This window comes from Chenopodium album, chromosome 15 (genome assembly GCF_948465745.1).
Source record: "Chenopodium album chromosome 15, dcCheAlbu1.1, whole genome shotgun sequence".
NCBI classification, from domain to species: domain Eukaryota; kingdom Viridiplantae; phylum Streptophyta; class Magnoliopsida; order Caryophyllales; family Amaranthaceae; genus Chenopodium; species Chenopodium album.
This window is the reverse complement of record NC_137848.1, coordinates 2,615,907-2,631,140: the sequence shown is the minus strand read 5'-3', so window position 1 is coordinate 2,631,140 and position 15,234 is coordinate 2,615,907. Positions and strand designations below refer to the sequence as shown.

At 33.2% G+C, this 15,234-nt stretch overlaps 1 protein-coding gene across 1 annotated transcript; it reads left to right on the top strand.

Moving 5' to 3' along the window:
* Positions 1-3,280: 3,280 nt before the first annotated feature.
* Positions 3,281-14,257, top strand: LOC145581572 (coiled-coil domain-containing protein SCD2-like). The gene is made up of 17 exons (XM_081638586.1): positions 3,281-3,898; positions 4,031-4,272; positions 5,697-5,772; positions 5,889-5,930; positions 6,019-6,081; positions 8,079-8,128; positions 8,219-8,246; positions 8,501-8,575; positions 8,679-8,789; positions 8,867-8,927; positions 10,143-10,259; positions 10,383-10,504; positions 10,651-10,720; positions 10,905-10,946; positions 11,817-11,857; positions 13,521-13,647; positions 13,986-14,257. Exons 1-17 carry the CDS (start codon positions 3,497-3,499, stop codon positions 14,066-14,068), a joined length of 1,752 nt encoding a protein of 583 aa, XP_081494712.1. The 5' UTR covers positions 3,281-3,496; the 3' UTR covers positions 14,069-14,257.
* Positions 14,258-15,234: the final 977 nt, after the last annotated feature.

Here is a 15,234-nt window from a genome sequence, read left to right as displayed (position 1 = left end):
GGCATATTTGATAGAACGGAAAGTGTAAGTGTAACAACACAAAATTCTATTACCATGCCCAGCTGAAGGGTAGTGATAAATGCACATTACATTTTATTAACTGAACGTGTTGAGTGCTTACTTTATTCGTAGTCTCATTGTTCCCTATCAAATCAAACATTTGGACCACACTTGGTGACTGAGTCTGTGAGGTCCTTTCTTCACTAAGATGGGAAAATTTGAGATATATTTGACACTAGACATAATTTCACTTCTTGGAATACTTAAATTGGGATATGATTGACACTAATGACCTAATTCACTTCTTGGATTACTTTTAAATGGACATTAAGGCTATATTCAATTTAAATGATATCATTTTATCCGATTTGAATTTTTTTATTATTTAAATTCAGATTATTTTTTGGCTTGAGCAATGCCCTGAGTCATTATATGTATATTATAGACGAGGTTTATAATAAAAAGTATGTGATAAAATACAAATATAAATTAAACTAGTTACATAAATTACATTTGTTGTAAATAAAGGAGTAGTCTAGTACAAATAGTATAAAAATATTTAAGTAAGATCAAAAAGATAGTCTCACAAACAATGGAACAATATCGGTGTCTCGTGATACAATTCATTGACTTGAAAACAAATTTCCGGCGCAACCAAGGTGCTCAATTGTATTCGTTGGCACCTTTCCTAAGTTTGACACACCACTTCCACACAAAGACCCTTTTGGGTGGAAGGTTTGAGTCAAGTAGGTTATGCCTAATAGAGAATGTGTATAGAGTATTTTGTGGATGTATTTTTGAAGTGTAAAAATCAGAAAAAAAAATAAAAAAATAAAATAAAATAAAATAATTCTATTTATAGAGAAATATGAAAGAACATAGAAGAAAAATCCCAAACATCAAAGGAGTTAGGGAGGTGAATAATCACCTTAAACATTCTCTTAAATGGGGGGTTATAAGAATTACTTATCAAGAGAATAATGGTGGTGATTAATCATCTTAAACATCCTCATAAATTGGGGGTCATAAGTTTGAACATTGATGCTAACAATTCATTATTTTTTTAATAAATTGTAGTAATTATATGACATGGCGCCACATCATCTGCCTAATCATGATGACACGTGACGGGCTCATGTCTTCTCAATGAGTTTTAATATATATATATATATATATATATATATATATATATATATATATATATATATATATATATATATATATATATATATATATATATATATATATATATATATATATATATATATATATATATATATATATATATATAGATTTGATCAAAATTTAAGCCGAATTGTACCTTATAAAGTTATGAGGTATAAAATTATCAAATGAAATGTAATAAGATTCGTATGACATATACTTTCAAATAATTAATACTAAAAATGTTCTATATATATATATATATATATATATATATATATATATATATATATATATATATATAAAATAAATACTAAATAAACGCAAATAAAAAGAAAAGATCTAATCGATCGGATTATTTGTGAAATAAGTTGATATCAACTTAAATTACTTTGAACTAAACATAGTCTAAATACTCCATTTGTTCAAAATTAGTTAACATGTTGTTTTTAATCATGTTTAGTTGTTTACGAATGTGCTATATATATTTAACGTATATATTTCTACATATTAAAAAATAAAAATTATAAAAAAAAATTATTTGATGTTTTTAATGCAGAGAAAACAAAATACCACATTATTATATTCCATCGGTTTTCTTTTGTTTGTTCTATTTGGAATCTTGAAGGATTTTAATGCAAAAGCATTAAAATCTTATGCTTTAATGTTTTTTCTATTTTTAAAACATAGCCATGTGTGATTTTGTTAGATTCATCTTGATTTTTAATTTTCAAAGACTATATTTTTATAATTATTTGTTATATGTAACTTTCATTTTGGGACTAAGGCTTTATTGTTGTTGTATTCGTAATACGTAACTTGAGATATAATCTAGTAACAATTATAATATTGCATTGAAAATTGTGAAGCTTATTTATTAATCACAAAATACATTCAAAGTACACTTTGTTAATAGTGCAAAGAAGAAAACATGTCAACTACGGAGTATAAAGTAATTTTGAAACGAAGGAAATATATATTGCCATAATATAGACATTAACATGAATCATAGCTAATATGTGAAGTAAACAATATATGGTTTGAATGGTTAATTAAAATACACTTATGTTAGGGATTAAAATGAGTAATTATTTACCATAAGAATAATTAAAGTAATAACAGTTGACAACATTACTATACATATATGGTGTGTTGGTTTCACATAATAAGAAATTTGCCCTGTATTACAAAGCGATAATTGATGAGATTTTAGTACCTTTTAGCAATTAGATAATTTGACGACAAAATCAAATATTTTTGGTGTTTGAAAAATAAATGATTGAAAGAGGTTATTAGAGTTCAGCAAGTTGATTTGAAAAAATTTGTTCAATCCACATTTTTAGAAGACCTATTTGAGCAATTATGGCAATAAGATAATTTGATAATATACAAGTAGATGATTTAAAGAGTTCGTCAAAGCAACTAATGTAACCAGTAAATCAAATTCATCTAAAAAGTTTGTCAAATCATCTAATGTAACTAGTAAATCAAATCCATTTACTCGTAGAGAGTTAGTCAATCATTAAGTCAAATCGATATATACAACCATTTATATCAAATATTCTCTATGTTCCTAATTATTTGCTCCATTTTGACCTTTCATGATTTTTAAGATATGTTCTTAATCATAAATAAATATGTCTAATTATACACACATTAAAATTATAGAAATGAAAATTTAAAAGTAGATATCGTAAAGAACATAACAAGATCGCATCCGATTATATTATTCCTTACTGTAGATTAGTGAGGATTTTTAGCCAAATGTTTTAAACAATGTCCCAAATAATACAATTGGGCAATCAAATGAGTATGGACAGAGTAATTCCTTTATTCACTTTTACCCTTTTTTAATATTCCAACTATTTCACTTATCTCTTACTTCGTATTATATTCAAGTTAATTAAATCGCCTAAAAATATCTTTCAGCCATTATCTCAATTTATGTGGATATTCATACAACGGAATAAATGTAAAAGTCAAAATGTTGCCATTAAAGATTAAAAGGGTAAATCTTACCCATCAGCCATCACTCCATAAGGTCTTTTAATGTTCAGCGACGGCAGTGACTGAGGAAAGAAAGCGATGAGAAAAAAAAAAAAAAAAAAAAAAAAAAAAAAAAAAAAAAAAAAACAACAACAACATCTGTTTCGCCGGCCTCGACGGAGGTGGAGCCAATTACACCACCAAAACAAACGACATCTTCTTCTTCTTCTTCATCTCCTCTTTCTCTCTCCTCATTAACATTTTGACGACAATGGTCTGTTAACTTCCACGACAATCTACCTCCACTCCACCTATTTCTCCAGAACCTTCCACTGAAATTCCAAATATGGAAACCAAACGAACTGAAAGTCCGATCTACCCTCGCCGGTGGACTTCCGAGCCCAACAATGTCGCCGCCGCATCTCTCCTTTCTTCCCGCCCTCACCACAATCGCACCACCTCCTCCGTCGAATCTCCCACCGCTTCGCCTACTCGCGCCCACCACGCTCGCACTTCCTCTGCTACCGGAATCTCCAGTGTTAAGCGCACTCAGAACTTCGCTGCTCGAGCTGCTGCTCAACGGCTAGCTCAAGTTATGGCTTCTCAGACTACTGATGAAGATGATGATGATGGTGGTGATCTACGTTTTCCTGCTCCTGCATTGTCTAGAAACATCGTTAATGGTGTTTCCAAGCCTGTTCTTCCTTCTGCTCCTAAAGTCACTTCAACTAGATCTTCTTCTCCTGCGGTTAGCGAACTCTCTTTTACTTTCTATTTATCTTGAATTGTTGATCTGCTGTTGTTTGTTACGGCATTGCTGAGTTTTGTTAGCTTTGTTGTTGATTGAATTGACGATTGATTGAATTTTTGGTGGAGAAAGTCAGCGAGGAATTCGCTGGATGAAATGCCGTCAGTTCGGGCGAAATCTAATGGTAGATCATCAGCATCTGTTCGAACTGCTGCTGCACCGAAATCGGTACCGGTTCCGGTACCGGCACCTGCACCAACACCAGCATCGGCACCAGTTCCGTTGTCGTCGAATGTTACTACGTTGAAGAGCCAATCCTCCCTCCCATCATTGGATTCACCTTCCTTTAGGTCTCAGAAAGATAATAGTAAACGGTATAGTATTGATTTCTCTTATTTGATTTGTTTATCAAGTTGTATTTGGTGATTTTTGTTGCTAATTGTGGTTAGGAATCTTAGGAGTATGCATCTGTTCTGCTGCGAATTTTAGTAGATTATCGAGATCAATGAATGTGCTGCATTTGCATTAGAGATTGAATCTGAAACATGCTCTATTTTCAATGATGCTATGAATTACTAAAGTTTGGCTTTGATTATACATTATTTTAGACGTACATAGTTATGATTTCAAGATATTGCCTTTCAATTCTGTCTCTGTAGAGCACTTGTTGTTTGCAATTGCTATATTTAAGATTCTTATATGAAGGCAAATTGGAAATATGGTATTTTAAAAATAAATGTTAATGTGATCATTTGAACTTGCGCTGACCCTGTCTTGATGAGATTCATGCTTGAATATTGTTGTTTTTGCTCAGTTGTTCTAACGCTAATGTTCAGTGATCATGGTTTCTATAATCATGTTCTAACGAAAATTACAGCCCATAGAGTTATGAAATGTTAATAGTTTTCTACTTAGCTAATGCCATTGCACAGCATCGTATGTCATATTCAGGTAGAAGAAATTATCGGACTCATATGTTGACCTTAGTTTTTGGATAACCATTCAATTCTTCGCTAACATAATACGAAGTAAAATATTCGCTAACATGATATGTTAATGTTTTTCTACTTAGTTAATGCCATTGCACCAATCTATTCTATTTCTATAGCATTGTATGTCATATTCAAGTAGAAAAAATTATTGGACTCATATGTTAGCCTTAGTTTTTGGATAACCATTCACTTCTTCGCTAACATAATAAGGGCATGTAGAAGGTTATGTACTCACAAAATAGGTGAGTATAAATTTGCTGCTAAATCATATGAATTCATCAATTTTATGCAGCATCAGTCATGATTGTTGATATAACACCCACGAGATTTTTTTCAAATATGTAATGTGGGAAGTGGGGCTAGTTTGAAAGGGTTAGTGCTTAGTGTAATAATTGATTAGCCTCTATTATTCTAATAATAAAACTAATCTTGGTTTTGAGATATCAAAATGGCAGGCCATTGAGAGCTTAACTTCAAGTAATGCTTCCCATATACTCTAAGCTTTGTCAAGAAGATGACTTTTGTTATCATTTTAACTATTCCCAAGAGTATTTTGCATCGCTTGTAATGCTTTCTATAAGAGTATTGATTCATGTACAACTACTCTCCTATTCTCCTATGCCCATAGCATCCTATATATTATCTCATACCTTCTACTTCGGTCTCGTCTGTCGGTCCGTGCTTCCTTGCAGAACCATGTATATCTATTTCCCTTGTGCAGAACCATGTATACGGTGAATCTTTGGTGAATAAATCATCTTAATGCATTGACTTTAAAAAGTTTAAATAGTTGTTTTTGTTTCCAGATTCTTTGCAGATAAAGTACAAAATAATACCAAAGATGCAGGACATTTGCAAGATTCTTCTGGTCTACGTGATGAAGTATGTTTCGAATTTATATGCAGAGATTTGTAAATTATGCATCTAGATATAAGAGGTGGAGGATATTAGTTCCCATGTTCTTCAAATTTGGTTTGATTGGCATATCCTTTTTGCAGCTTGATATGCTACAAGAGGAGAACAACAATGTGCTTTCAAAGGTTCATCCTTTTTACTTTTCTAATTGGATTTATCATATTTATTAATGTTTTGGTTTGGTATTTTATTTTTGTTTCATATCTTCTGTAGCTTAGAGCAGAAGAAGAGAGAAGTAAGCAAGTGGAGGCTAGAGTTAAAGAGCTTGAAAAACAGGTTTTGCTTTATTGTCCTTTTCCTGAGAAAATGACATCTTTATTTGTTTGTAAATTGTAACATAACATTTGTTTTTTCATTGTTGGATTGAATACCTTTGTTGTTATGGTCTCCCTTTTCATAATTTCACTGTTTGGAGTTCTACAATAAGAATGATGATTCCAAATTACTACTAGAACTTCTATTTTTCTATGTCAAGCTTGTAGTATTTGAAATTAAAAATTTGCTTTTATATTATGGGATTAAGAACTAGCTTTATGCACGTGTGAGCCAACAGATTTCTTTCCAATTATTACAAAGGTCATTGATTTTCCTAAAACCATAGGGAATTTTTTTCCACTTTATGAATTCAAAATAAAAGAGTAATTTTAGCTGTCCAAATGAAAATTGATACATAAGGTAGACCTGGCAAACAGGTCAATTGGGTCGGGTCAGCTAACATTTGGGTCAGGTGCGGGTTGGGTTGGGTCAATTCGGGTTTTGGGTATGACTCGGGTTAGGTATCGTGTCTGGTCAAATTTGGGTCGGGTCTATTTGGGTCATACTGTTTTTGGGTAAAGTATGTTCGGGTCATTTTTGGGTCGGGTCATGTTCGGGTTGTTCCATTTGTAGATCAAGCTCAAATCGATCATTTTATTATTATGAACTTGGCTACGATTGGAGATGAGCAATTTGAATCATTTTTGGCATCAGACATTTTTAGTTCATTTATAAGGTAATTTTAGTTCAGAACATTTCAGGTATCGGGTCTATTTGGTTCAAATACTTCAAGTCAACTTTTGGTCGGGTCAATTTCAATTCAGGTCACTTCGGGTATCGGGTTAACTTAGGGTCGGGTCAGTTCGGGTGTCGGGTCAAGATCGTGTCAACTCCATTTTTGGGTCGCGTATGGGTTGGATCGATTTCGGGTTTCGTGTCAATTTCGGGTCGATATTTTTGGGTCGATTTCGGGTTACTGGGTCTGGGTCAGGATTGCCAGTTCTACATAAGGGGGTAAAAGAAGGAGATAAGTGGCTTTTAAAGTATTTTTTTTTTTTCATTATCAATGGAGACTAATAGAGTTGGAATAGACATAAGTAGACGTATTCTATGTATGGATTCAGTAGTGTGTAGACTTAATTAATTGTAACTTCCTTTGAAGTAAAAGGTGACATTATTATTTCAGACTAAAATAACATTGGAATGAGAATAAAATTTATTAGCTCACTTTATAAAAGCCTTGAATTCAGAAACAGAATAAAAAAGGGTTCTTTGCTATATAGGGTTATAGGTTTGCAAATCCTTATTATGTCCTGTGCGAAATATTTCCATGTATTCTTTTACTCATTGCTAAGAGACTCTCCTTCACCATAAGTTTTACCTTTAGATCAGATTGTCTTTTGCAGTTGATTCGAAGTCAAAATTTAGGGAGATTTTTTTATTTTACATTCCTTATTTGAACCTTAAATGAATCAAAGAGTTAGGCAACAGGACAATGGAGCTCAGTTCTGGGAGCTGTTGCTTGTCCAGAGTATGGTGTGGGAATGAAACTTTTATTGATCAAAATAAAGGTATCTGACAACTATTGAACTTGATAGTCTGCCACACACAAATGTACGATTAATAGTTATACTCTCTTAAGTTTCTTGAAACATGGTTGGTGTTTTGGATGAAAGCTAGATTATAGAAAAAGCCTTTAAAATGAAATTGCTTCATTGGAAAGATAAAGCAAACTAATAAATGACTGTAAAATTCAAATATTATAAAAATGAGTAGGCGTCCATACACAATTACTGGGGGTGTATTGACATACAATTTGGCTATAACTGGGGCATATTAACTTGAAAATTTTGCTAATATTTGTGTGAATTTTAGAAGGGAATAATGACAAAACATTTTAATAAGAGGGAGTAATTTGAACGGAAACTTTCATGCCGCTGTTCAGCTATGCCAACTTATATTTCGTAATTGTTTATCCTGTCGCTGCTGATTATCTTGATAATCCTGTGTTTCTTTAGGTTGCTTCCCTTGGGGATGGAGTCTCTTTAGAAGCTAAGTTCTTGAACAGGTATCATGTTACTGTCAATATATATGTTTTGACCTGTTTCTGGGTTTCAGACTTTCGGTTCTGATTTCTGCATTCTGGTAATCTCTGCAGAAAAGAAGCCGCCTTACGTCAAAGAGAGGTTGTTAAAAACATGGCTTTTGTTTCTTTTTTCCTTTTTCTTCTATGAGCTTACTTGATTATTTACTGGTCCTTAATCTGGTATATTTCAGTTTTCATTAATTGATTCCTTGTGTTAAATGTGGGGGTATATAGTTGGCTATATCCAGGGTTATTAATGCATCAAGCAGACCAACCCCTTCATTTATATACTTTATTCTATACTTGTGGTTTCTTTGCTCATATGGATATTTATGAAAAGCTCTGCCTCTACAGGCTGCACTTAAAGATGACAAGCAATCAAAAGAAGTGATAAACAAAGAAGTCACAAATCTTCGTTTAGAAGCCAAGGTAACTTTTTTAAGACACAATTGCAACTTTTGGCACTTAATTGCTTGCTTATCCTTTTTTATCTATTACATGTGATCTTATGCTTTCCTTCCTTGGTTTGAAGAATGCTAAACATGAAGTTGAAGCTGCTGCAGCACGGCTTCAGGGTACTGAATCTGAAGTTAAAGCTCTTCGTTCAATGACAGAAAGAATGATTTTAACTCAGGAAGAGATGGTCTGTTCCAGCTATGTAGTGCAGATTTCATCTTTGGTTGTTTGGAAGTTATCTTACTGATCAAGTTATCATGGCAGGAAGAAGTAGTTCTCAAGAGATGTTGGCTTGCTCGTTACTGGGGCTTAGCTGCACAGATTGGTAATACACCTGTTATATTCATGGTCTTTTTAATGTTTTCGGTCTTTACTCGTTGGTTAGGGAATACTTTGTTCATTCTTTTTATTCAGAATAAATTTTTGACATGCTTTCGGGGAAACATTGAGGAATGTCATTCACCTCTTGGGGTTGGCTATTTTGAGAGCTTAGTGTCTTTCCATGGAAATACTGAAATTCTCTATAGCTTATGTGATTTTAATTTTGTCAGTTTCCATAGATACATGTTCAAATATTAACATCTGCCCTTGCTTACTGATTTCTTCATTCCTTTGTCTCATATGCATAATAACTCCATAAGATGGTCCGGCTTGGTTATAACTAGAAAAGGGCTTAGTTTACCTTGTTATGGAGTCAGATCCACACAAATCCCTGCTACTGAAAGGCTACCATGATGACCTCCAGGTCTAGTCACATATCACATAACCTCACTGTTATCCTAGCAGTAAAACCTTTTATGTTTTGAACATCATAATGTTATTAGTTACTAAATTAAATGAAGCTACAGAAGGCAGGGTATAAAAAAAAAAAAAAACATAATGAAATAATGCAGGCTCATTGGGCAGTTATATTGCATCTGGTTAAAAACTGCACTTTTGTCCCATTATTATTAAGTAGTTTTGCTATGGAATTTTTCAACAACAATCTGCATCCATCAAAAGTTGCTGAAAAGTTATATATACGCACATGTAGCACCTACATCTATTTCTGGCAGCCTTATGAGGTATTAAGTTGGGTAATTTCTTGAACCTAAAGGGATTATTTAAAAGGGCCCTATGTATGTCTTGCTGAATGCAGTCACTTTTTGCAGTTTCCTTATTACAGCTCCAGTAGCTGGGGTATGTGTGTTATTAATTATTATATTTACAAAAATTCTACTTGTACATTTTTCATAATTGCCATACGGCCATAAAATACTATGGTTGAAGACTGTAGTAAGTCTTGCACAAGTGGCAAAGATAAGTGCCTTTACTGTTTGCAACCTGGGAGCTCTTGCCCACATGGAACAACCAAGGTTCTCTCGTGATGCCATATTAGGCATCACAATGATTCAGAGAATTGATAACAGAAGACCTGCCAATTGCCTGTGCTCTACCCTCCACCCTCTAGCATTGGACATTACAATTTAGAAAGTTAAATACTTCATAAATAATATGTATACTTAGTTGATTCTGACTGTACTCTCGTGCTTTTTGGCAGGTATATGTGCAGATATTGCTACATCCAAATATGAACACTGGTCTTCATTAGCTCCTCTTCCTTTCGAGTTAGTTATTTCTGCCGGCCAGAAGGCTAAAGAGGAAAGCTGGGAAAAAGGTTGTACCTATGTCTCCTGGCTTTGTGAAACCATGGAAATATCTTTTAATTCTTCTGATTACGGGAGTTTGTTTATGAATTCTGTACTCAATACTTGTTTATGTCATTTATATGATTAAGCAGGTGGTGAAGATTCTGAGAATAAAAGCAGGCTTAACCAAGACTTCAATGATCTTACTGGAGATGGAAACATAGAGAATATGCTATCGGTTGAAATGGGCTTAAAAGAGCTTGCGTCATTAAAGGTTCTTTTCAGTTTCCCTGAAGATATGGCACTATATGCAATCTGTTGTGATATTCATTCCTCACTTTTATTCCCTTTCTTTTCATATGCTGTTAGCTTTTTCTTTTTTTTTTTTTTAAACTTTTGACATGATTTTAATCTTTTCAGGTGGAAGAATCCATTGCATACGCATTAGCCCAGCAACGCCGGCCAAATTCTTCTAGATTATCTATTTCAGGTTGCCATAAATTACTTTGGCACTTTCTCATAAAGGCTCTAACAAGCTTATCATGATTTTGTTTTAATGGTTATGATTTTGCTTGTACTGTATGTATGGTTTTTAGCATGGAGAATCTTTCTACATATGTTTGGCTGTTACACTTTTGCTATTATACTAATGTATCATTTTCATTTGCATGTAGATTTCAAATCACCAGGAGATGCTAAGTATATGGAAGCCTTTGGTATATATCTTTGCTTTTGCTATTTGATTGCTGGTAGATCATAAAGTACCAGATAGATTAATTGTTGGATGAAACCACTCTTCATTTGGATTGGGTGTAATTTTGTGAAGACCTCTATAAAGAGATAGTTACAATGATAACCTTATCTACCAAAACCTTTGGTAAAGAACTTTGAGAAATTTGAAGCTCAATCAAGATGGTGAATATATAAATATATGCTGCTCTATTAGGCTTTAGAATTAACCTGCCCTTTGGACTCATCTCCTAGAGATGGTTTGTTGAAAATCCTTATAAGTGATTTTTGATGGAAGGATAAAAGTGAAGAAAGAAAGGGAGACTGAGGGATCCATGTTCAATTATTTGAATTTGGAATGAGAAAGAAAGGGAATGGAACTGAGCAGTCCATTTTCCTTTATTGGAATGGAGAGATTTGGAGGGAATAAACCAATCCCCATACCATCCCTTCCCTTTCATCCCTGCCCTTTCATTTACAATTTTAATCAAAATCCACTGTAAGAGTAGTTGTAACTTCTTAGCTCTTGACTTTATTCTGGGCTACTAATTCTTAATATTGTAAGTTGACACTTCACTTTTTGCAAATTGTGATGCTAAGTTAATTGAATAAAGAAAGTATCAATAAATTCTATGGTGTTTTTCTAATTTGTCCTGTTGTCAGATTTTGGTTTTTTTTTTTTTTTTTTTTTTTTTTTTTAATGATTCAGCTATGCCAATATTCTGCTGAAATATATTCTCGTTCATCTAAAAATCATGGAGATTTTCTTAGATTAAGTGTGGATCTGACTTGTATATCTGATAGCTATGTTAAATTTTGATTGCCTACATGGTTTTGATATTCCTTTTTGCTGACAGAGCTAAGCCCAGAAGAATCAGAAGATGTTCTGTTTAAAGAGGTTTGGCTCTTTTCTGTTTCAGTTTTTCTTCACTCTAGGTTTTTTCTGTTTTCCTTCTTGACCAGCTTAGAGCGCATATAATTTCGTGTTTGGAATTTTCTGAGACTGCCAAATGTATTTATGTCCACAATGATCCTGCTAGCTATCATTTATATCCACTGCTTTTGACAAAAAATTGCTTTTCAGAAACTACTCCGAGTTCATTACTCCCTCCGTTTCATAGTAATCACAACACTATCCTTTTACGTCCGTTTCATAATAATTGTAACTCCTCTTTATTTGGCAAAGACCCACTACTATTTTATTATTTCACTCTCCCATTAACCCCACTTACACCACTTTTTTAGTGCGTAGTATTTTTTTCTCCTAATAACTATAATTTATATTTTAAAAATCCCCTATGGTCCCCACCCGGCCACCCTATATTTTTCTTTAAACTTTGTGCAATTTCTAGTGTTGCGATTATTAAAAAACGGAGTGTAATTTTTGTGAAGTGGCCAGTTTACATAACCGTTCTGACATCAAATTCAACTTAACCATTGTGGTCCTAAGTGTTTCTCGAAGTTGGAAATGTTATTGATGTTTTTGTTTTTTCATACTCTGCATCAGTGGCGGTTCCAGTATGGGTTCAGAGGAAAATTTGTAATTCAGAGGAAAAAAAAACTAAGTTAAATAAAAAATGCAGCTACTTTCTTACATTCTACCTATCCGTGGTTCAGCGGCCAAGCATATCACGTGCAAGACTTCCCTTGTATGGTGACGCGGGATCAAATCCCTGGCCAAACCATTTTGTCTATTTTTTTAAAAGTATTTTCAATTCACGTTTTGTTTAGTATTGTTTTACTTCTATTTTAAACCTCTTTTATTGTGCATTTTTTCCCCACAATCATACTTTTTTTTTTTTTTTTCTTTTCTTGACATTTAACACAAATAGCCTGTTGATTCCTTTCAACAAAAAAAAAAAAAAAAAAAAAAAAACCTGTTGATTTTTTTGTTGCTTCATTTGATTTTTATTACTGTGTATAATTTTTTCCTTTCCAATAAAATCAAACCATTTATATTATTTTACACCATCATACTTTTAGTTAATACAAGTATAACATTATTTTTATTATTGTATATTACTTTTTTCCTTTTCGTTAAAATCAAAGAATATATACATGTATTATTTTACAACATCATACTTTTATTTTGAACAAGTATTATACTAATTCCGTTTCATATTTTTTGAAACTTTGGAATATTTTCGCACAAATAATACCCCAAAGTTACAAAAAAATATGAAAGAGAGGTAGGGTATAATATAATTCGATATACATCAGTTAACAAAATTATCTTATGTTCGATAACTTTGAGAGTCCGAACCCATAAGGACAAATTCCTGGAACCGCCACTGCTCTGCATGCTTAATGGAGTCAAATGCCTCGCTGTGTCAGTTCTGCAGCTAAAATCCTTTTGTTTTTAAGTTCAATTTATATGAAAACACCAAGTTATCTAATGTGAAGAATAAAATAAGCAAGCAAAACAGAAATTAATGGATCTATTTCTAGTGACCATTAGGAACTTGGGGATGACCTATGTGGTAAGCTTCAGGTGTTAGGTTATCCAAATTTTCTGATGTGAGTGATATAAGTTTTTAACTAATTGAATGTTGGATGAATAGGCATGGCTGACTTACTTTTGGAGAAGAGCGCTGAACCTTGGTATAGAAAAGGACATTGCCAAAGAAAGGCTTCAATTTTGGATCGGTCGGAGCAGACATTCACCAACCTCACATGATGCAGTTGACGGTAAAATTTCTCTTCTGGTTTCTAATTCTTATAAGAACCTAGTGAAAAAAAAACGTACATATCCTCATGGAATTTATGGTCCTGTTGTATCCTATAAGAGTGCCCTACTCTTTGACAAATTGATCATGCTGATAAACCTCTGATCCATATTTGTGCGTGTTTCTAGATGTGTGTGGGTGTCCCATACAAACACAGATTGCTGTCCATTTATACACTTTTGTGCTCTCATTTTGGGAAAAAAAAAGTGTTCTTCTTGACATTTTGTTTCTGAATTGGATTGTTTTGGAGTGTCAGAGCACATGATTTTTAATATGCTTCATTTGATGCCTCTTTCTCAGTTGATCAAGGTTTGGTGGAGCTGAGAAAATTAGGGATTGAACGTCGACTCTGGGAGGCATCTCGCAGAGAAAATGATTTCTGATGCCAATGCTTAAATTACACGTAATTTCTACTTACTAGTTGAGCCCTCATCTTTCGTTCTCACTGCTGTATAGAATGTATTTCTTCTTTATATGTACATAGCTTAGTTTCTCCTACTTGCTGGGCCATCCCTGTTTTGTTTATTGGGATTCAGGCTCCTATATGTTTTATATGTCGAGTCACCATCCTAGACCAATGTTCAATCTTGTTTCTAATGCATACTGTAATTGATGTTCCTGAAATGCATATCAATGCTGCAACAACTAGAATTGGCTCAGCAGTTACTTAGATAACTGAGATACTTCGGGTAAACTCTCTGTGTTGTTTATTTTTGGCTTACACAACTATACATTGAGAGGATTCCAAATTAATTGAGGTCCGTAATCCACAATTATGAAAGGATTCATTGTTTGTGACCTTACGGATGATCCCCCATGTACTCCTAAACCAAAGCGATGTTTGTATATGTAACTTAATACTGTAACTAAAACTAAAACAACCCTAGTGATGTGTCCTGAAGAGACGAAGTACATATATGTATAGGTTCTTGTTTATTTATTTATTTATTTTTTAAATTTCGCCTAGCTACACTTTGGCTGGCCACGACCCACCACCAAAAAGTGGAAATATGGGGTCATCAAACCATGTGCGACATCACTATCACAAGTTAACAACCTTGTAGTCTTTTTCTACTGCCTTCTACTGGTAGGAAGGAGCCTTAATAGGCCTTGTTCATGCACCAAAAGTAAACGAAAAGGGCTCACTCCACTTGGATTTCCTGGTAACAGTATATTCATGTAGTAAAATATATATATATATATATATATATATATATAGTACAATGAACAGAAATTTATGGTAAGTTCTTTTGAAGGGTAACATTTTGTCCCTCCTTTCACTTTTTCATTGTTAGTTGTTAAGACTAAAGAGTCGATCATTGATTTGAAAAATTAAACATCAAGTCAAGTTTATGATATGATTCATAAACAAAGGTCATTTTCCATAATTATAACAAAAGAATAATAATATCTCGTATGTATCTCCAAAGAAAACTTGTTAATTATTCCCTAACAATTAAGAGAAGATGTACATGTTATAGATTTCCTAGGTTCACTATTTTTGAAAATTTAAGCTCATTGGCTAGAGGTTTTACCTTATTTTGTTCAT

Excerpts from the sequence above, each read along its gene's own strand:
- LOC145581572 (XM_081638586.1), top strand. The coding sequence starts at position 3,497 with ATGGAAACCAAACGAACTGAAAGTCCGATCTACCCTCGCCGGTGGACT. Across the intron at positions 5,773-5,888 it reads CTTCTGGTCTACGTGATGAA|CTTGATATGCTACAAGAGGA; the intron begins GTATGTTTCGAA and ends TCCTTTTTGCAG. Across the intron at positions 10,947-11,816 it reads TAAGTATATGGAAGCCTTTG|AGCTAAGCCCAGAAGAATCA; the intron begins GTATATATCTTT and ends TTTTGCTGACAG.